The 23817-nt window shown below is 45.4% G+C and overlaps 1 protein-coding gene across 11 annotated transcripts in view; it reads right to left on the bottom strand.

The window, feature by feature from the left end:
* Positions 1–23817, bottom strand: part of RBFOX1 (RNA binding fox-1 homolog 1) — a 1986757-nt gene that overhangs the window by 859159 nt on the left and 1103781 nt on the right. For all 11 annotated transcript variants that reach the window (XM_074346731.1, XM_074346734.1, XM_074346737.1 and 8 more), the window contains one exon: positions 15861–15908. In XM_074346731.1, coding sequence (XP_074202832.1) covers positions 15861–15908 — 48 coding nt within the window. The remainder of the gene's footprint in view (positions 1–15860; positions 15909–23817) is intronic.

Below are 23817 nucleotides of genomic sequence, written 5' to 3'. Positions count from 1 at the left end.
GATGTCAGGAGATAAATAGCTCTGTGTCTTTAAAGTTAGGAAAGAGGGGAAAAAAGATTTCACGGCTCATATGTCTACGGATAAAGCAATCCAACTTTGGACCAGTCCAAACTGGTTCCCTAATCAAAGATATACTTTTAATGAGATTTTATCTTTGATTGAAAATGTGAGGCTGTAATGAACCACTGGGTCATTACTCTGCTTCCGGGCTTAATTTTTATTTAATTCTAGCTCCCTGACGTTTTTGATATGGAACACTTAATTTATGCCGGATATTTAAAACTTTTTCTTTTTTGGATCTTTTGATGTAGGTAGCCTTTTGGGGCAATAAGTCCGTTTTGAACTTACATAGTAACAAAATTAAGATCTAGTCTCTGTAGAAACGTGCCACACGGGTCTACGTCTTTATCCATATTTGTGTTTATAGCGGTAACAAGCACAACAATAGGGTCTTAACGACTGTCAAGTTGTTGGCCGCCCTTAATTTCACAGCAGCTGGGAGTAGCTGAGAAATGAATGGCCTCTGGGGCTCCGGGAACCTAGGGTCTAACTAGTAGCCCTGTTGCCTACTCACTGTGAGAGCTTGGGACCTTCATTTACTATTTCTGGAATTCCATTTCATCATCTGAAAACAAAGTGTCTATCTGCTTTCTTGGTTGGGAACGCTGATGAAAGAAATCCAGGCCCTCTCATCCCCAAGGGCGTCCGTCCAAGTCCAAGCCCTGTTCCCCTCCTCTCTGGGTTGTCACGACACCTCTATTACTGCTGAGAGCTTCCCGTGTGCTGGGACCCACCTGGGGTCAATGCTAAAGCGGTAAGAGAGAAAGTGCGCAGACTTTCCAGAATCTGTAGGAGGGTGGGATGGTATTCTGTCCCCAATCCACCTTCTCCCGGAACCTTCCCGATCCTGGCAAGCCTCCCTCAGAACTCCCAGTAAGCGTAATTCTTCCCTCTTCTTTCCCCTCTCAAGCCTACATATGCAACCAGTGTTAAGGAACCTTCCTGCCTGCACTCATGGCCCTCAATCTGATCCCAGTTGACGTAAGGAAGGAACCATGTGTGTGTGTGTGTTCTCCTCCATGCAGAGTCTTTTCTTCTACTTCTGTTCCCTCTCCAACTTGCCTCTCTTCAGTTTTCCTTTGGGGGACCTCTTTTCCTCAGGGGAACACCTCCTCTCCCATTTCCCTTGGAGACCACGTGGAGCTCACACTTAGCCCAAGTTCCAGGGATACATACGGGCCTCGGGCCACAGCCACAGACAGCACCCCATGCCTGTGGCGGCAGGAACTGGTTCAGTAAGGGACACGGACCCAACCCTGACCAAGCCTAGGGCTTCGTTACTGACTTAGTCAAAGGTAAGTCCGGAATTCATCTTCTGGGGCCGTTTTACTCCACTTGGGAAGAGCCTGCCTGAAATTAAGTCAACTCCAAGATAAAGAGAACCCAGAGTTGGAGACAGGTGTACTCCTGAGGGCATGTTATGAGCCCCTGGATCCAGTCAAGCCTGAAGCCGGACCCCCTTGGGTTTTCAGATGTGGGAGTGTATTATTTCCTTAGGGCTGCTGTAACAAATCACCACAATCTGGGTGACCTTAAACAACAGACACAGATCATCTCCCACCTGTGGAGAACATGGTACTGTTTCAGTTGAGACACGTACTACATTACAGATGATGTGTCTTGTTTGAAGATTCTTTTCATCTGTGAAAGTCTAATTTCCAACAGGAATACTGACCATGTATCGTGATCTCTGCTGTTACAGCTTTCAGTCATGTGCCTGCTATGAGCAACCACGCACTGAGTGGTTACTAGGTACCGGGAACTGGAAACTGGTCATTGAGACACATTATGGAGAAGGTTCACAATAACCATAAGAAGTAAGTGTTTTCATGATCATTTTCTTTTCAAGAGAGGAATCTGAGATACAGAAAGGTTAAGGGTCATATCCAAACTCAGTCCTGTGCCCCATCCTATGCTCTGATGGACTTCCTCCAATCCTTCCATTACGACTGCATTGGTCAGGGTTCTCCAAAGAAACAGAACCAACAGTGTAGGTACGTAGGTGCATAGGTAGGTGGGCAGGTGGGTGGGCAGGAAGGTAGACAGATAGATACTATATATATAGATATATGTAAATAATAGGGAAATATTTTATCCATCTATCTACCTATCTACCTATGTGAGAAGCAGAGGAGCTGATGATGTAAATTCCAGACTAAGGGCAGTAGAAGATGAGATGACATGTCCCAGTTCAAAGAGTAAGGCAGAAAAAAAAAAGCCAACTTTCTCCTGGGTCCTCATCAGTCCCTATCAGACTGGATGATGCCCACATACACTGGAGGGATTAAACTACTGAGTCTACTGATTCAAGTGCTAATCTTATCTGGAAACACCCTCATAGAAACACTGAGAAATAATGTTTAATCCGAGCATCCCGTGGCCGGTCAACTTGACATGTAAAATTAACCATCACAGTGACTTACTTCCTAATTCCCAGACAGTAAACTCAGGAAATTACATGTGAATATGAAAACAAATCACTATTTCTTTTTCTCTCATACCAGTTTCATACATGATCATGATCAGAAGCTCATGCTTACCTTACAGGATGTGTTTTATTCAACGTTACATCTATCATGATGCCAGGGACAGAGACACAAGCATGGCAATCATTTTTAATGGCTGTGTGATACTCCATCCTGTTTTACACTCAGTATCGTAAGCCATCCCCTTAAGATTAGACATTTAGGTTGTTTCCAATCTTTCGATGTTGCAAACAAAAGAACAATGGTGGGTTTTGTTTCCACTGAGTTGGGACCAGGGATGACCTGCCAGAGGTCTTAGTGGTCAAGTGTAAATTATGAGCAAGGAGATCCCACGTGGCAACCTGCATGCTTGTTCATAGGCATGGGTACTCTGATTCTTAAATGATTTCTGCCAAATTGAAGCACAACCAGTAAAGAATGAATACACGCACCCCAATGTTCACAGCAGCGCTATTTACAATAGCCAAGACATGGAAGCAACCTAAATGTCCATCCACAGATGACTGGAGAAGAAGTTGTGGTGTGTGTATGTATATATATACACACACACATACATACACACACATATATATATGAATACTACTCAGCCATAAGAAAGAATAAATTAATGCTGTTTGCAGGAACATGGATGGACCTGGAGATCGTCATTCTAAGTGAAGTAAGCCAGAAAGAGAAAGAAAAATATCATATGATATTGCTTATATGTCGAATCTTAAAAAAAAAAAAAGACACAAAGAAACTTATTTACAAAACAGAAACAGATTCACAGACATAGAAAAGAAGCTTACAGTTACCAGGGAGGAAAGAGGGGAGAAAGCATGAGTCAGGAGTTGGAGGTTTCCTGACACTACTAAATATAAAATAGATAATAAGTTTATACTGTGTAGCACAGGGAAGTATATTCAATATCTTATAGTGACCTACAATGGAAAAGAATATGAAAAGGAATATATGTATGTACAGGTATAGCTGAAATATGATGCTGTACACCAGAAACTGACACATTGTAAACTTACTATACTTCAATTAAAAATGATAGTAATGATAATAATACGTATTGTGCTTTAAAAAAGAATGAGGAAGTCAGTTGCACAGCAACCTCACCACTACGGGAAGACGCAATAATCCTATGTCACGTGGCTGAGTAGGTAGAAAACAGTGTCTCACAGGGGCTTTAATGTGCATTCTCACATAGGTGTCGAGGACAGGTGTTTACCATGTGTTTGTTTGTCCTGTGATCTCCTTTGTGGGAATTTTCTGTTAACGCCTCAATGATTGCTCTTAGCTTTCATGATTTCCCCCATGAAAACGCTCCTCTCACAGGGGTAAAATGAATCTTTGTCCATTTATGAACTGATGAATTAGATCAACAGAAAAGCTCAACGTGAATAGATCAAATTAAAAACTCTTAATTTTTTTCCATATTGCAAGTCAGGGTGCTATTTTGAGGGGGATGCAGAGATGCACTGAAAGTTTACAATGACTCCTTAGACTTCATTCTCTCTGTACCACGGAAAATAGTTGTTTAACTGGCTCAGATGACTAAGAAAAGCTGCCAACCTCCCTGGCCAAGTCAGACCCTGCGAGCCTGGTTCATGAGGACGATTTGCTTCCAGACGTTTGCCCCCTTAACCAAAAGCCAGGACATCTTGAGCCTGAGATGTGTTCTGTCTTCAAGGATCTGTCTTCCAATCCACCCAGGAAACCTTTTGGTTCAAAAGAAAATCAGAAAAACCTCTGGCCAACCTGCAGATTCTGACAGCTTTGAGTCTGCACTGGCCACTGTAAAAGATAATGCATTTGGGATGACTTTATGCAAAAACAAATTCTAATCTATAATTGGCAAAAAAAAAAAAAACCCACACCCTAGTAAAATGGTCAGAACACCGTATAAAGTGTGCAAGGGCTTGGGCACGTGTGTGTGCACACGTGCGTGTGTGTCTTCCCCATCCCACTCTTGAATTCTGTTGCTGTTGCTTCAAGTACCACCACAAATTATTTCAGCCCCTCTGGCTGCTGAGATGGATGGCATAATCCCTGGGTTTTCTGACCTTGATGAACACGAAGCAAATTTCAGCTGAACTGTGCAAAAGTGCTGGGATAACATAAATCACATCTGTACAGGGCATGCCTGCTATCTAAAGTACAGAGTCGCCCAATCACGTATCAAGAAGGGAGATAATAAAACACACCAACTGAAGAGAAAGAATTAATTAACACTCACTATGCTCATCACACACACACACAAAAAGCCGATGGCTATTTTTTTTTTTTGAGAAGAGATGACAGAAATATCCTAGGAAAGGGACTCTGCACTTAATTAAGCGCTTCCTAAATGCATTTTAATTCAGAGTTTAAAGAAAGATGTATCACTAAAAATTACACAAAAAAGAACAGACTTGCTTCTGTTAAGTAAATGACAAATGAAAATAATAGCTTTAATGAATGGTATTAAAATGGAAGCGATTCAGCTGCGATGAATACACAATTGCAAGGAGATGACAAATATTAGAGACAAATCACACTCTTAAAATCAAAGTATCAAAAGCATAACCCTCCCCATCTGAGGCTGAAGTCAGGTTAAACGACCACCCAAACGTAATCAACAGAGTAGGCTTCTTAAGGGCCAAGGAAAGTGTGGTTACACACTCCTGATACAAAGCTCTTATATGTGAAATGGCTTTTAAGGCATGTACTATTTATAAACGTGCCCATGTTTTGATAGACTGCAAATCTATCATATATCAGGAGAAACAGGTCTTCTCAAAAGTGAAGACCGAGGAGTGAATCTCACAGAAGCATGAGGCGTCTGCTTCTCTTCATCTTTGGGCGTCCATACGGAGCAATGGGGTTTGTTTCACTCACCAGTTGCCAAATTCCGGGCCAGGCACAGTCTACTCCTGGCACACGTGCTGTAACTCCCACTCCTTCACCTTTGGCAGGCATCACTAATCAATCACGCACCCTTTCTGGTAGAACCCACAGCTCAGGCTCCTCATGCAGCCACGATCAATCAATCTGAGTTGACATCAGAGATTCAATCGTTTCTAGTCACAGGCCTACACCTTTCATGAGGCTTTCCAATTCTCTCCATGTGCCCTGACCCAGATTGATAAGTACCTGCAGGACATACAAAACCCTACACTTGAAACTGGGGACCTGGTCTTCAGGCTAAGCTTTGCTACTTACGTACCTGCTCCTAGATGTAACTTCTCTGGTCCCACCAGAGATCTAGGAAACTGAGATGAGGATTAAGAAAGAGTAGGAGGAAAGCAAACATAAGGCTACAACACTAAGGTCACTTGCTTTCATTGAAGGTGTACCCAGCACCCAGCCAGGATGCTCTGTTCCCCAAGTACACAAGCTCACTGAGTCCCATGGCGATCCCAGAAAGTAGCTATTCTTATCCTATCCATTTTAGATGACAACTTGGAGCATCTGAGAGGTGACATAACTAGGAAGTAGCCAAGCTGGGGTCCAAACCCAGGCGCTGAAGCTCTCAGCCAGTCTGTCACACCTGTGATTCTTTAAACGAGCTTTCCAAAGCCAACTTCAAGGCTGACAAGAGGGTGTAACAGACACATAGCCGGAGCCACTCAATAGCTTTTCATGGCACTCGCTGTGTTACATCTTTGCTCAGGGTACTGCTCAGTGTCCCCAGAACCCCTCCTCATCTGTCATTTGGGTTGCCAGACCATCAGAGATGAATTTAACTGCACATCACATCCAGTTGAGCAGCTCTCCCAGTTTTTAACATGCCTTCCCCCTCCACCACCACCTTCAAATTTTCCTAAAATAAAGGAAAGAGGGAAAGTATGACTCACATCTCATTTTCAAAGTTCAGTAAGAGAGAAAGCATCAGTTACCCTGCAGGTAAAATAGAAAAGGCAGGCACAGAGACCCGTCCTGGAGTTCAGAGGCTCTCGTCTGCAAAAATAACCCTCAGCCCTGCAGGCCCGTGAGGCAGTAACTGGACCCACGAGTATTCTGATCACTCTGAAGCGCAGACTCATTGAGGACCGCGGGACAATACCTTAGGATGCGTTATTAAGGGGAAATTACGTGTAGGAGATGCACCACAGAATGTCATTTGGCAACGGCCCGGGCTATTTCTGTTCCGTCGAGTGCCCTGCACCAATAATTCTCATAAATAGAGCCATCATTTCCTTGTGAGCCAGGCGCTGAGCCCATGGTGCATTCAGGAGTCGGGTTTGTTTTTGTTTTTGTTTTTTTGGTTTGGTTTTTTTTCCTGTGCAGCAGCCTCCAAAGAGGTGGCACAGCCTCAGGGTTCAGGACCAAAAGCAGACCCCCTGGGTTGGAAGCCCATCCTATACTGCCTGCCTGGCTGATGTCAGGCACGTTAGTTAACTCCTCCTTCCCTCAGTTTTCATGTCTGCAAAACGGGGATCAATATTGTAGTATCTTATAGGATCTCTGTAAGGATTCAGTCATAGGATGCACCAAAAACTATGTCTGGCATACAGTCAGGGTTCCACACATGTGAGGTGCAATCATTACTACCCATTTCCTCTTCTGAAATAAAAAAGGTTTTCTTTATTCTCCTGTTTTAAGTGGTTCCAGTGGGGCTCCTCCCACTTCCGGTTGTGGGTGGAGGCAAACAGGCAAGCAGAGACTGCTTCCCACAGCGAAGTGACTGGGGTGAAGCCAGTGTGTGTCGTCACCCTCCGGAATTGTGCCAAAACCATAGGGAAAGACGCTTTCTCTTTCCGTGGTCATCTCATTTGAATTTTAAGTTCGACCAGAAGACAGCCCAATTTTACTGTCATTTGATCTCAGAACTGTCTTTTTTTTTCCCTCAAGCTAGTCCAATTTGGTTTTCTATCATGCAGTGGAATACGTCCTGACTAATACAGCCTGTAAGAATAACACATGGATGCCTGACCTATCCCCATTTGACAGATGGTGTGACTGTGGACCAGAAAGCTAATGTGACTTTTCTGAGATCTCACAGCTAGTAAAGAACAGAACTAGGATCTGTTGGAATCCAAAACTCTTTTCCACCATACAACATTGTCTTTTGAAGCAAATTATGTAGATGTGAACAAAAATGCGGAGGATTTCTTGGTAGCAACCCGTATCCACCATCTGGGGGGCAATGGGTGAAGGTTATTCTCCAGCGTTGACTTCCATCCCCTTCTCTCTGAGGTTCTGAACACACAATCCCAGACACTGGATTTATCATCCCTCCACTTGGCTAGTCCCTAAGTTCACGTAAAACTGAAGGTGGTGGCTGTACATTTAGCTTTCTCCTATGCTTCCCAGCAGAGGGCAGGGATAGGGTGGGGTCTACCTGTGGTGGACACACCAAGTCTCACCCAGACCTCAGCCACAAACCCACGCTGAGCACAGGAGCTGAGTCAGGTCCCCAGATGTGAGTGGCTCTGCCTGTGATGAATGGCTCTATCCTTTGGCTGGAGATGGCAGAAGCAAGAGTGAGCACTAATCACAGACAAACCACAGGCTGGTGGGTGGCTGTCAACACACTGGGAATGAGAACCTTGCCCAACAGGAATGAGAGTTCAGCATCTAAAGAAGATGCACAGTCTTGAGGAATTGGCAGGAGATGTAGAATTGGGGGGGGGGGGGCACAACAGAAAAGCCAAGCAATGCAGGTCAAGTCTTTGCTGGTGTACGAGAACTCTGCCCCACTCTGTGACCAGAGACAGTGGGACTGGGGGGGACCATCGGAGGTCTTAGCCGTCAGGCATAAGCTATGATCAAGTAGACCCCACAAGGCACTGACGCTGTCTCTATGTATCTGATCATTTCACATGCTCCGATCACATTCCAGATAAAGGAGATACATCATTCTAGGATAAAGGACAAACATTCCCCATGCTTGTAAGGCTCTGGATGACCTGACCCTTTTCTACTTTCCAGCCTCATCTTAAGCCACAAAACTCTATTCAGTTCCAGAGTCCTGAAAGTTTCTTTCTCCAGACTCTCCTCTCCGCACCCTGCCTGGGAGCCTCTAACCTTTTTGTCCCCCATCAACTGCAACTCAGATATCATTCCTCCGGGATGCTTTAATTTTCATTTCCACAGTGTTTGGGAATCTTGCAGCCTCTTCCCACGTAATGCGTACACACAATCAGCCTTCAACAAAGGACATTTGGAGCAGGAAAGAAATCCAATCCCCAGATGCATTCTGTTCGTCTCATCAAACGGTGCTCACTGCAGGCTCTGCCCTCGTCTGCCTTAAGTATCTCATTTCAGTCTTTAATGAGAAACTTGTCCGTGAATGCTTCCCATTCTGGGAGAGCCCCTCTGGGTAAGGAGTGAGCCTTCTCTGTCTTTATTCTGCCTGTCAGAGCCCCAGGACTAATCCACTCCCATCCCCATAGCAAGAGAACAGTGCTAATAGAAAACCAACCCTGGTGACTGCTTTGTGCTCATTTCAACCTCACTGGCACCTAAGCCTCTGAAATCCAGGAGATTAATTTATTGTCCACGTTGATCAACTCCCTCACTCCTCATGGCAGCCAGCTGCGCACAGGTACTTAAGCTAAGCGGCCTCTGACATGTTCCTGGATGAAGCTGTCCATGACCCCGTGGTCAGAGCCACCAAACCACGTGGGTAGGGCTGATTAACTCACTCGCAGATCCACACCTTCCTCTCCATCTCCTGGGTGGCTGTAGTTCAGACCAGTGCCCTCCTGTCTGCACTCTAGCCTGGATTTCTAATTTCATCCTGGCCCTCTTCTGGTCACCCTTGTATGCTCGTAGACTTTGAAACTTCCCAAATGCAAACCCAAGCATCTTCCCTGATTGCAAACCCACCATTAGAAAACAGTGCTTCCTAAACACCTGTGATTTGCAATCCATTTGCACGAATTTTCTACATGAATCTGATTTTCATGACATTAACTCAATTGTTTCGTTCTTACTAGATTTAAGATTATTTTTTAAAATCATAAGTAGACTTTTTTAAAAAGAAAATCGTTTTTTGAAGTGAAAGGAAAGAGCAGTGTCCTTTGTCATACAAAGAATGTAACCCTCATTCAGAAGTAAAACAATGTTACTAACATACAGCCAGATATTAGAATTCCTTGTCAAGGGTTCTGGGTCTCTCAGTTTAAAAGGTACATTAGCAAATGTGCCAGCCTTCAGGTTTGTTACAGAAGAAACAAAACAAACCAAAACCAACCAAATGATGTCTCCCCCATGTAATCCCAAGGTCTGAGAAACAGGTGACAAGAGAACAACTCCGTCACTTCTTCATGAAGTGATTTGATCTGCAGACATCTCATCCATCAGCTGACATCTGAGTCTCACGCGTGGGCAGTGCTGGCCTGCAGGGAACGTGGTCCTCCCTCGTCAAACACCTTTAGCAAGAGGACACCTGGCTGGCCTCCCAGCACCATGATTTCCCAGAGTCCTGGCTGACATCGGCTTGTTCTAGCCAGAGCCGCCCGCTCCCTGCATCCCTGCGCTCCCCAGGGCCAGCCTCTGGCTCCATCTCTGTGCTCTGGCCCCACCTCCTCTTCCCTCATGACTCCCTCTTTGGCTGAGTTAGTCACTCAAAGTTTCAACGACCTCCCTGATTCCATACAATTCTGGCCTCATCCAACAAGGACCTGCCCTGTCTGACTCTCTCTTCCAGTGGGAGGGAGATGGACGCAAAGCTCTAATCCATCGGCATGACGAACACCCTCCACGGTCTCCTACCTACTCACCGCACCAGTCTCCCCTCCAGCCACGCCTGGACATTCACGCTGGACCCGGGTTTACCCTGAGCCTGCCCCGTTCTTTCTCACCTCTGTGTCACTGACCACGCCGTTCCCTCTGCCGAGAGAGCCTTCAACAGACACCACCGCTGGAATTACACACACAAGACCTCTCCCTAATCCACTGAGACTCAGTTTGTAAGTCTCAAGCCTTGAATCTTGAATCTTTTCTGCAAATACGTTTTATTTGGCTTTGCACGGTGTTTAAAAATTAGTGGTTTTGACGTTAACGTACAGATTTCCAGATTGGCTTAGTAAATGGTACCACTGAACCTACACTCCACATGGCAACAGGCAGCTGAAGGACAGCTCCTGCACGTGGAGCCGCTGCCCTTGAGTCCAAGGCTGCCCCCCCAACCTCCATACCGCCCAGCATTCATCCTCTCTCTCCCTTCAGTCATTTACGAGTCCTGCCTGGACCCGGCAGACAGGTGACTTTGTTATTTCCTGGCTTAGGCCAAGCATCCCTTCTCCTGTAAGATACCCTTGAAGCCCGCTAGGTCCCACTGGTTGCCGGTTTCCCTGAGCCCCTGTAACACTTTCTGGGGGACTCATTTTTTGAAATGAATTTAATTATAAACGGCACGGAACACCTGTGGGTGTGGACATGTGTGAAGACAAGAAAAAAAGTAGCAGCAGCTGATGGAGCTCTTAGTTTGTGCCAGGCTTAAAACATGCTGCTCTGCATACTATCTTGTCGATACCTCAAACTCAGCTTTTCCAGTGGATTTCATTGTCCCCAGTTTCCAGATGGGCAAATGGAGACTGATTTGGGGTGAGAAGGCCTCCCAAGGTCCCGGAGCTTCGACGTGGGAGAACGGGGATTCAGGCCCGGACCTTCCGCCTTCAGAGCCTGTGGTTTTAACCAGTGCGCTCTGTGCACGTCCGTGTTTTGAGCATGGAATTTTCTCATCTTTGCATAGATGCTGCTGGAAAGGTAAAAGCTAGAAACTGAGCTGGATCTGTTGGAAACGGAAGCCAGGACTGCATTCTGGGGCCACTGTGTCCTGTCCTCAAGACCAGAAGATGTCCTGGGTCCTCCCAGCCGGGCACCCACGGCTCACCGGAGGCTCAGGCTTGACAAAACTGTGATAAATTTCTACTGTGAATCGGCTCAAGCTAAAATGCCGAGGCGGGGGGGAGGGGATAGCTCAGGGGTAGAGTGCGTGCCTAGTGTGCACAGGGTCCTGGGTTCAATCCCCAGTGCCTCCATTAAAATAAGTAAATAAAAACCTAATTACCCCCTCTGCCACCAAAAAGAATAAAAATAAATAAAATTTTAAAATAAAATAAAATGTCAAGGCTGAAAGGATGTCCCAGACTGAAAACTAGATTATTTACTCAGCCGCGGGTGAAGGCAGAAACTCATCCGTTGGAAACAGTGAATCCCACATTCTGCACATTTAATTCACTTTCCACACATGTGTAAGGCAGTATAGCATCGCGGCTAAGGACACAGCCTCCGAAATAAGAGTCTCTGAGTTCAAGTCCCGGCCTGGAATGTAACTTGAGTGATCTTGGGCGAGTCACTTAACCTCTCTGAGCTTCCATTTTTCCTGTGTATAACGGGGCTACTGACAGTGTGTCGGACACAAGCTGTTGTAAGTATCCGACGGCACTTAAGGATGCCCGACCCAGAGTAAGTATCGAAACAGGAAAAGCTCCCAACTCGCAGCGTTAACCACGGCACTACAGTGTCTACCTCCTACTCACCAGCTTCAATCGGACCCAACCTGAAAGTCGCCTTAACTTTAAAAACCACTCAAACTCCTTCCAGGCAATTTTATAGCAGATCTGAAACTGTTTCGCCGCACCAGGCCAGGCCGTAAGTGAGGAGAGGAAACCCTGTCTGGGTTTATAGCCTTTGACAAATGGGCCCTCGTCTCCTCCTGACAGATTCTCCCCTTGACTGATCCATCAGCCCCTGCTCTCACCACCTGAGCCGCGGTCTTCATCATAGTATTGAAATTCAGATGGGTTTTACAGCACAAACAAAAATGAGTTTAAATGCCTCCGCTCCCCACCAGCACCCCGGGGTCCTGGAGATGTCAAACGCAGGAGGTTTTGCAAGGCCAGATGTGCAGGGGCCCCGAGGGATGGGTGTGACCTCACATCGTCTTTGCAAAATCCCAGTGAGCTCTGCTGCATTCGCCTCTGGGAGGAAACAATCCCACTTCTGGGAGGAAAGTGCTTCCCGCCTCGAAGATCTCCCTGTGACATCGACATTGCCTGGAATGGCCGGGAAGTCATCCAAAAGCAGGTCCAGTCACAGGGCTGCTGCTCATTGCGGGGGCTTGGAAGCAAAAGAGAAACGGAAACAGAAACCACAGAGCAGGCCACACCGTGAAATCCTCCACAGACAGCCGGGCAAGGTTCCCTAAATGCCAGCCAGCTCACTGAGGGCTGATGGAGAGCAGACATCGAGGATGTTAAAATAAAACAAACAAGCAAACCAACAAAGAGAGAAACGGAGGGCAAAACAAAGCAAAAAAAAAAACCCTCATTCAATGGTCTCACAGCCCAGACTGACCATGCAGGGACCAGGAAGAGAGATCTGATGGCTTTTCATTAAGATGAGGGCTCTCTTCACCTCTTGAAATTCACCATTTATCTGCCATCACTACATCTGGTCTAGGAGTCAACGGGGAAAGGGCTCATCTCAAGGTGAGCGGCCCTGCTGAGTGGAAGCGCAGGGGATAAGGCGTGACGCTGACGGCATGTGCGGCGGGGGGACACGCCAGCGGGCACTACGGGAAACTGTAGACCTTGTGTTGTCTAAGATCCTTCCATGGAGAGGATGCCCAGCCACACACAAAGGTGCAGACAGATGTGAGCACACCAGCACATCCCAGCATGCAGAACTCGGGGAGGGAGGCCGGCAGGGGGAAGCAGGGGAAAGGGGAAGGAGAAAAGGAGAAGGGAAGTCATTCTTGGGAAGCCGTCTTGTCCTACAGACACCACGTTCAGCTTCCTTAACTAAAGGAAACTGAGCTTTAAAAAAACCTCTCCCAGTTCTCCTTCGGAGCACTCAGTTTTTCATAAAAAACCCCACTCAGGCCAAGGGGCTGCCTCTTCAGAGGCAGGCTGACTTATTATTTTGGCACCTCTGTCATCTCTTGTCACTTCAATTCCACTTTATCAAATTACGGACTTCGCCCGAAGCATTCGGAATGAATGGAGAGGGACGCACACCCATACACGAGCAAGTGTCATCACTTCAGTGGTGACATTTCATAATTATACGTCGGGGTGACAGAAGTCCAGAGTGCGTTCCAGACACGGGAGGAAGAGCAGTCCAGACGCCGAGGCGGCTGTCTGCCCGCGTGACCTCACGCCGCGTCGCTGTCCGGAGGGTGGGATGGCCACTCTCCCACTGAGGGTGGGGGACACTGCCCTCTGGGGCGACTAGGGTTTGCATCTTGACTCTTCCATTAAGAGATGGGACCCTGATACGCAGAGCTACCTCCAACACCTCCTTCCCACTTCCCACTATGTTAGGAGATCCAGAGAGGCGACAGCCCCAATGTAAGAATCACACACACACACACACACACACGTACACGTACACACACACACACACACACACACACACAATCAGAACAGAATTCAGAGGAAGAGGAGTCCTCCTGTAAGTAGGCGCTGTGGTGGTCGTGTTGCCAAAAGTCATCCCCAATTAATTACCGTGAAAGATTCAGTTAATTCACAGATCATCAGCCATGTATGGCCAAGGTTAGAAAAAGACAGGAAAGTCCTCTAGAAATGAGGCTCCATTCGAAGTGTCTGACTCAAGCCAACAGTCTATGCCAACGCACAGAAATGCCTCTGGGTGTGCTTGTGTCTGGGTCGCTCTTTTGTAAGCAGCTGAAGCTAGGTACAGAATGATCACACATGACTTCTTCCCGCCAGTCATCACCCGAGGGCATCCACAGACTTGAGGGATCATTCCCATCATGATATATGAACCAAAGGCAGTCTGGATAGCAGAGCGGAGCTGCGTGGCCGCCTTGCGCTGCCCAGAGAGTATCCTGGTTGTCCATTTATCGTGTTGATGATATAGAAAGGATGTTGTTGAACAGCCTCAGTTCTCCCGGTATCTTTCAAACACTATGGGCAAAGAAAGTAAAACAAAACCAACAGACAAAAAAAAAAAAAAATCTAAACAGAAACACACTTGTGAATTCCATTAAAATCCAAGGGAAGGGAAAAGACCTTGAACTTTGGAAGCAGGGCAGGGAACAGGCTTTTACTGGGATATGGGGAGCAGAGTGGCTGCTGGCAGATTCCTGATGGCAGAGCTGGTGGGAACAGATAAAAAGGGCTGTGGATGCATCTTCAGCCTAAATTCCATTGGTCCAACTCACAAAATGCACGCATGCAAGGACACCAGCACGTAAACCCTCAGCGAACGCAAATACGCATGGAAACAAACACCTTTGCCTGCAAACTAGAGCGACACACAGCTGGAACTAAGCTAACATCTCAGGGTGCGGATTTAAGCCACTGTCTCATTACTCCTTTCAAAGTGATGAGATGAATGGCCCTTAAAATCTTGCATGGCAACTGCCTTCTCTTTAAGAGCTAAAAATTTAGTTTTTGAGATGTCCTCGCCGCCTTATTCATCAGCAGATGACCGAGCTATCACAAAATCAGGGCTGAAAACCTCTGCTTGAAATAATAACCACATTTGACAATAATGGTCCAGTTACAGGGACGAACATCTTTCAAAATTTTGGAAGGGTGTCAAAAGTAGCCAGGAGATAGGTACCCTCAATTCACTCATTTGACCTCTTTTTAGCCGAGGCATTCAAGGTAAAATTTGATCTGCTCAAATCCACTCTGCCACGGACACTTCTCTGAACTCTTGCCAATAAAGGGAGACTGAAAATATTAAAGTGCAAAACAATTGTCTCGCCGGTGCCTTCCCTGAAGAGAACCACACCAAGTGTAACAAGAAGATAAATGGGGGGGAAACTCTAAAATCTGTAGGAAATGACCTCCCTTCTCTGCTGCCCCCCCCAAACATCATATGACCACATTTATAACATAGAAAATCACTGCTCGTATGACTTGATCATGATGAAAATCGGGGCGGGCTCTTTTTTAAGCCAAAGTGCATAGATCAGATCTATTTTTTTAGGACACACCCTGAAAAGCCCATGATTATACATTCTGTAATATATGCAATGGTATATAATTCTGTGTAATACGCAGCATATTCCATATCATCATCATTAAAGATAGTCAACCAAAATGTGAAATGAGTTGAGGATTGACGAGCTACTTTCCCAAGAAGCAAGTGACTAAAACAAAAATCAAGGCGAATTTTTGTAACACTCAGTTACATCATGCAATCTTCATCGAAGTTATCAGATCTCACACCGATTGCAAAGAAAGAAAAAAAAACAAAACAGGCATTTTAAAGTACGATTGTCTTTAAGTGTCTACGCTCAGCACGTGGATCACCTTTGCAAGACAGCGTCCAGCAAGGCATGCCTTAAACACTTGGGTTTAAGTCACAGAGTTCTCGTTCTGCTTGAAACCAAAAGGATGAAAAATACTGACTTACCTTTCTGTCCTCTATTTCCGCACAGGTACTGCAGTCCGCTTTGATATCCTGAGAGGAGGGAAAAGAGAGAGAAAGGACAGGAGTCAGACTTATGGTCAGGGAACATTCAGCGGTGTCGTTGAAATGCCCTTTAAAATAATAAAGAGCTCACGCTCGCAAGGGCTGCTTCTCGAGCCATTGCTCTTTATAGCGCTTTTTAGAAGTATATGCCCTGGTGTTTGCATTAGAGACATATGGATGCCATAACTAAGCTTTATTACATGCAGATGTGGGGTGAAGGCAAAAGCTATGGCTCAGAGGCCACAACAAAGAGAAGCTGATGGCTCATAAAATAATATGCCCCCCCAGACACCTCTGTCCATATCAGCAGAGACTGCCCTTAATCAGACTTACTGTCTCTCTCCCATTCCAGATTTGGGATAGTCAAATCCATCTCCCTTCAACTCGAAGCCATCACTGTGTATTTTTTATCCTTCCACCCATCCACCCATTCATTCATCATCCATCCATCCATCTATTCATCCATCATTTATCATCCATCCATCCATCATCCATCCAACTATACATCCATTATCCATCGTCATCCATCCATTCGTCCATATTTATTGCTATCTACTTTTTCATGAATTTTTTTCTTGTTGCTTTGGAAATAAAAGTGGGAAAAAAAAAACACAGTTTCAACCCTCAAGAAACTCCCCAGTTAGAGGAAATGTCAGACACACATACACAAGCAATCATGATATTCATTTACTTGTTCAAAAGATATGCATTCAGCACCTGTCACTTGCTAAGTCTCACTCTAGGCATGGAAGACTCAACAAACAAAACACAGGAAGGTCCTGCCCTGGTGATGCTTATATTCTGCTAGAAAAGACAGAATACAGAAAAGAAATATCAGTAAATGGTTGGTGTTTTAGAAGAGGAAATGTACTATGAAGAAAAATGAAGCAGAGAGAAGGGAAATGCTGAGGGTAAGGGAATAAGATTTTCAATTTAAAGAGAAGCAACAAGTGAGTAATGGCTTGAAGAAAGTAAGGGGATGAGCTGTGAAGCCATCTGGGGAAAGAGCATCTTAGATGAGAGAAGAGCAAGTGCAAAGGCCCCGAGGCAGAAATGTGCTGGACACGGTCAAGCTAGAGGAAGGAGACCTTTGTGGCTGGAGGGAGGTAAATCAGGAAAATAGTGGAGGTGAGCTCAGCGGAGGACATTGGGTTTTATTCTGAGTGGCGAAGGACCACTAGAGTGACTTTTGGTGTTACTGTGATAAACTACACATAACATAACATTTAGTAATCTAACCATTTTGAAGTGTACAGTTCAGGGGCTCTAAGTACATTCACATTGTTGTACAACCATCACCAGCACACATCTCCAGAACTTTTTCATGTTCCCAAACTGAATCTCCATAACCCTTAAACAATAGCTCCCATTCTCCCAGCCCCCAGCTCCTGGTAACCACAATTCTGCCTTCTGTCTCTCTGAATCTGACAACCCTCAGTATCTCACTCTATCATATGCCATAACAAGACACCACAGACTGGGTGGCTTAAACCATGCAAATGTATTTTCTCACAATACTGGAGGCTAGAAGTCAAAACTCCAGGTGCCCTCAGGGTTGGTTTCTGATGAGGGCTCTCTGGCAAGTTTGTAGATGGCCACCTTCTCATTGTGCCTTCTGGGAGCACAAAGAGAGATCTCTGGTGTCCCTTTCTCTTCTTATAAGGACACCAGTCCTATCGGATTAGGGACCCATCCTTAGGACCCTATTTGACCTTAATTGACTTCTTAAAGGCCCTGTATCCAAATACAGTCATAGTGGAGGGTAGGGCTTCAACATATGAATTTGAGAGTAGGGAATAATTCAGTCTTTAATACCAATATAAGTGGAACCATATACTATTTGCTCCTTTGCATCTGGCTTATTTCATTTAGCATAATGTCTTCACCCAGGGTCCATCGATGTAGTAGTATGTGTCAGGATTTCTTAATATTCCATTGCATGTAGAGACCCCATACTGACTATCTACTCCTCCATGGGGTAACACTGGGTTATTTCCACACTTTGGCTATAGTGAATAATGCTGCTATGAACACGCGTATACACCTATCGGTTCAAGTCCTTGATTTCAGTTCCTTTGTGTGTATGCCTAGAGGTTCAATGGCTGAATCATATGGTAATTCAAGGTTTAATTTTTTTGAGGGACCTCCATATTGGTTTTCCATAGGAGCTGCACTATTTTATACTCCCACAGGCAGTGCACAAGGGTTCCAGCTTCTCCACCTCCTTGCCCGCACTTTGTTGTTTTTACTGAGGGGGTTTGAAGAGAGAACAGATATTATCTGACTTCTGTTTTAACAGAATAGACAACTGAGGACCAAAAGGGCAAGAGGGGAGACCAGTTGTGGGGGATACTGCAGGAGTTCAGGTATAAGATAATGGGGTCTGGCATTCATGGTGGCCAGGGAGGTGGTGACAAGGGGGTCAGCGTGTGGCTAGACCAACAGATGTCATGAAAGACCGGACGTGGGATGTGAGGGGAAGATGGAGGTGGAGGACCATTCCAATGGCCTGAGTGTGCTAGCAATGGCGGCGGGGTACTATGGGTGTGGCAGGATGGTGCAGGGGTCCGCAAACAATAGTGCCTCCATCTTGGGTAAGTCGGGTCTATAGAAAGGCTTATTCTCTCACCCAGAAGTGGCGGGTTTCCTCTGCCAATGCATCATTAGGACAGTGTGGGTATAAGTGGAAGGCCATCACCATAGTAATTTATTTAGCACAGCAAATTCCAGGTCCACATGAATCCAGAGTGGAACAAAAGGAGACAATGTCACCAGGCAAAGACTGCATTTTCTATGCAACAGTCTGTTTTGCTACCAGCTAAGTGGGGCTGAAGCCCTGAGCAGTGACTGAATGTACCTTCAGTGCCAGAAACTCTAAAAGGTGTTTTTCACACTTGTCTCTAAACTCCCACAAGCCAAACAAAGTTGGATTCTTTCTTTTTTTCCCCCCCTTAAATTGAAGTAGAGTTTATTTACAGTATTATATTAGTTTCAGGTATACAGCATAGTGATTCAGTATTTTTACAGCTTATTCTCTATTCAAAGTTATTATAACATAATGACCATAATTCCCTGTGCTGTAAAATGTAGCCTTGTTGCTTATCTATTTTATACACAGTAGTTTGTATCTGTGAATCCCATACCCCTAATTTGCCCCTCCCCTTCCCTCTCCCCTTTGGTAACCATGAGTTTGTTTTCTGTATCTGTGAGCCTGTTTCTGTTTGCACATATACTCAATTGTATTATTTTTTTTTAGATTCCACATCTAAGTGATATCATGTGGTATCTGTCTTTTTCTGTCTGATTTATTTCAGTAAGCATACTCTCTAGCATATTAGCATATTCTCTAGATCTATCTGTGTTTCTGCAAATGGCATGATTTCATTCTTTTTTATGGCTGAGTAATATTCCACTGTATACCTACACCATGTTTTCTTTATTCATTTATCTCTTGATGGACACTTAGGTTGCTTCCATATCTTGGCTATTGTAAATAATGCTGCAATGAACACGGGAGTGCAGATATCTCTTCTAATTAGTGCTTTGGGGTTTTTTTCTGGATAAATATCCAGGAATAGAATTGCTGGATCATATGGTAGTTCTATTTTCAGTTTTTTAAGGAAACTCTATACTGTTTAACATAGTGGTTAACCAAATTACCCTCCCACTAACAGTGTAGGAGGGTTCTCTTTTCTCCACACCCTCTCCAACATTTGTTACTTGTAGACTTTTTGATGACAGCCATTCTGACAGGTGTGAGGTGGTACCTCCCTGTGGTTTTGACTAGTTTTACTGAATGAAAATTGAGGTGAGTGATTGGGTAATTCACCATGGGTCACACAAAGATGGAGCTCATGTCTTCCAGGGTCTCCTGACACCAGGCACTTTCCAGTTCTTTCAGGTGATCTTATTTAAGTCATGGTGGCTGGTCTGTGTAATTCAAGCCACAAGTGTCATCCTTTTCTTGGGAGGCAGTGTCATCTAAAGCAAGAATATCTAGGAAAGCAGCACAGTGGTGATTCTCCAGGTGTGGTCCCCAGTCCAGCAGCAGCAGCAGCAGCATCACCTGCATATTCTTGGGCCCCTTCCTAGACCTAGTGAATCTGAAACTCTGGGTCAAGGGCCAGAGATCTGTGCCCGGGGGATCCACTGTGGGCTCAGGGCTGAGGCTGCAGGACAGTGTTGTAGTTCCAGTCCTGACATCAGAGTCCCTCACCCCAAGTGTGGCTCCCCCATGTAACAGCTGGGCAGCCTTCGGCAAGATTCTTCCCCTTTCAAAGCCTCGGTTCCCTAATCTGTAAAACAGGGGTAATAGGAGGAACTGGCCATTCAAAGTGGGGTCTACCTGGGAGAAAATTATTGCATACAATGCAGCTGACAAGGGCTTAAGTTCCAGAATATACAAACAGCTCATACAACTCAAAAACAAACAAACAACCTAATCCAAAAATGGGTAGAAGACCTAAACAGACATTTCTCCAACAAAGACATACTGATGGCCAAGAGGCTCATGAAGAGATGCTCAAAATCGCTAATTATCAGAGAAATGCAAATCAAAACTATAATGAGGTATCATGACATACAGTCAGAATGGCCATCATTAAAAAGCCCACAGACAATAAACCCTCCTACACTCTTGGTAGAATGTAATTTGGTGCAGCCACTGTAGAAAACAGCATAGAGATTCCTTAAAAAACTGAAAATAGGTTTACCGTATGATCCAGCAATCCCATTCCTGGGCATATATCCAGAGGGAACTCTAATTCCAAAAGACACTTGCACCCCAATGTTCATAGCAGCACTAGTTACAACAGCCAAGACATGGAAGCAAACTAAATGTCCATCAACAAATGACTAGATAAAGAAGTTGTGGTATATTTATACAATGGAATACTACTCGGCCATAAAAAAGAATAAAATAATGCCATTTGCAGCAACATGGATGGAACTAGGGACTGTGATTCTAAGTAAAATAAGCCAGAAAGAGAAAGAAAAATACCATATGCTATCACTTATATGTGGAATCTAGAAAAATGACATGAATGAACTTACTGACAAAACAGAAACAGACTCACAGATGTAGAAAGCAAACTTATGGTCACCAAAGGGGAAGGGGTGGAAGGAGGGATAAATTAGGAGTTTGGGATTTGCAGATACTAACTACTTTATATAAAATAGACAAACAACAAGGTCCTACTGTATAGCACAGGGAACTATATTCAATAGCTTGTAATAACCTATAATGAAGAATACGAAAAAGAATATGTATTTACAATATGCATAACTGAATCACTATGCTGTACACCAGAAAGTAACACAACACTGTAAATCAATTATACTTCAGTAAAAACAAAAAACCAAAGTGGAGTCTACCTCCAGCAACCAGAGTATCACCGGGAGCTTGTTAAATGTAGCATCTCAGGCTCCACCCCATAGATACTGAATCAGAATCCACATTTTAACAAGTGTGATGGACGGAATGTTCATGTCCCCCTAAATGCGTCGTGGGTTGAAGCCCTAAACTGCTGGGTGGCTCTGTTTGGAGAAGGAAGGGCTTCTGAAGACGTAATTAAGGTTAAATGAGGCTATAAGAAAGGGACCCTGATCTGGTAGGATTAGCGTTGTTATAAGAAGAGGCACCGGAGAGTGTCTGATCTCTGCACAGACGCACCGAGAAGAGGCCGTCCGCGCACACATCCAGAAGGTGCCACAGCTAGCCAGGAAGAGAGTTCTGCCCAGGACTGGACCATGCCGCCACCCTGGCCTTAGACGTCCAGCCTCCAGAGCTGTGAGAACATCCATTTCGGTTGTTTAAGCCTGCGGTACTTTGCTATGGGAGCCCCAGCAGATTCAGACAACAAGGTTCTCAGATGATACGCAAGGCCCAGTCATAGGGCTTGGAGGGTCATGCTTTTCTCACTCAGACTCCTCATTTCATGGCCGAGGTCTCTGATGGGCCTTGGACACAGAGGCAGCGAGATGCCCCACCTCTCACTTGGAACTCTTTTTGAATTCATCCTCTAAGGAGCATAAAGAGAAGAAATAAGTTTCTACTGTATTGCACAGAGAGCTATATTCAATAACTTGGAGTAGCCCATGATGAAAAAGAATATAAAAAGAAATAAATGTATGTTCATGTGTGACTGAAAACATTATGCTGGACACCAGAAATTGATGCAACATTGTCAACGGACTATGCTTCATTTAAAAACAAAACAGAGGGGGAGAGAGAGAAAGCAGAGATTCACTTGGCGTGGGGGTGATGAAAGCTTGGGTTATTTTTAAACCTAGGAGATGCCATCTAGAAATGAGGTAGGGAAGAGCAAGTCCGTATTTGATGCTGCTCCGACCCAGGAAAGTGTGCAGTTTCCTTCCTTCCTCGAGTGGAAATACGTTGAGTTTGCAAGAACGAGTCCGTGTCCGATTTTGACGGACCCACGCAGCAATGGCAGCAATGACTAACAAGATCAGCAAAGCAAAGGCAACCTTTTGTTTTTTTCAATCTGCCACCGAGGACCCACGCAAGGGACAGACGGAAAGAAGCCATCTGGTAGAATCCAAAGCTTTTGCCATTTCCCTGCGATTATTCAATTTATCCTTGTCAGGATTAATCCACTAAGCCCATGCCGGATTTTTCTTTTTTTTTTTTCTTTAGATGATACTGTTGGTCTGTCATCCGCTGCAGAGCGACGCGGGAGGTACCCAGGGGACGGGACTTTCTTCTGAACGATGCTGGACTCCAAGTGGAAAACATGTCACTTTGGCAGGAACAAATGATTGTTCCGATGGCTCCGTGGAGAGCGGGTGTCTCCAGATGGGCTCTGACCTGACCTTTTCCAAACCGGAGGAGTTGATTAAGTTCCTCACTTGAAGACTTCCGCTTGGAGAACAGCTCAACTCCTTAAGGGTTAAGTATGAGTTTGGAGCCATGGACTCAACCTCAAGCAATCAATTTCCCTACAGAAGTCAGCCATCCTCCTTTCTGTAGCTAGGAAACCCCCAACAGTCACTCAGCTCCCAAAATAGATGGAAACCTGCCCACGCTGTGGAGTCATACCGCTTGGGTCCAAATCCCTGGGCTCTACCAGCTGTGCTTCAGTTTCCCCACCTGTAAAACAAAGGCTATCATAACAGCTGCCTCGCTGACTGGAAGGCATAGTGAATACGCTCAGGGTCTTAGCACATGGCCAGCCATCAATAAACGTTAGCTCGCATTGAGAGCATCTTCCAAAAATCCTTGGGAGACACGGTTCTGAGTGGAGAACTGAGAAGTTAAAAGCAGCTCTATATTTAAAGTTTTTTTTTTTTCTTCCCAGGCTCCTCAGTTCCTCTGGCTTTTAGACATCACAGCACGCGTGTGTCTGTTCCATTCAGAAGCCATTCCACCTCACAGGAGATGTCTCTTTTCTCCTGAGCTCCATGTGTTGCTTGCTCCTGATGGTTTTTGTGGGTCAGGGCTATTTCTACCCATGAGGAAGGGGCATTGTCATCCCGGACCATGGATCAACGTTGCTCACAGCTCTGAAGAGCCTGGAAAGTAAAGGTCCCGGGGGACAGGTGGAGAGACATCCCTGCCAATGAGATTCCGAAGACTGAGAAGCTAGGAACCTGTAAGGGGTTGAATTGTTACCCCCACCCAAAACAATACGTGCATGTCCAAACCACTGGAACCCGTGAATGTGACCTTATTTGGAAGCAGAGTCTTTGAGGAGATGATTAAGGATCTTGAGGTGAGTCATCCTGGATCATCTGCACGAGCCCTAAGTCCAATAAGAGACAGAGAGGAGAGAAGGCCATGTGAAGACAGAGGCAGAGATTGAGCTGATGCAGCCACAAACCCGGGGACGCCTGGGGCCACTGGAAGCTGGAAGAGGCCAGAGGGATCCCCTCCTAGCCT

Source organism: Camelus bactrianus, chromosome 18, assembly GCF_048773025.1.
Source record: "Camelus bactrianus isolate YW-2024 breed Bactrian camel chromosome 18, ASM4877302v1, whole genome shotgun sequence".
Lineage (NCBI taxonomy): Eukaryota > Metazoa > Chordata > Mammalia > Artiodactyla > Camelidae > Camelus > Camelus bactrianus.
Note: the sequence above shows the minus strand (reverse complement) of the source record. Positions and strands in the feature narration are given on the sequence as shown.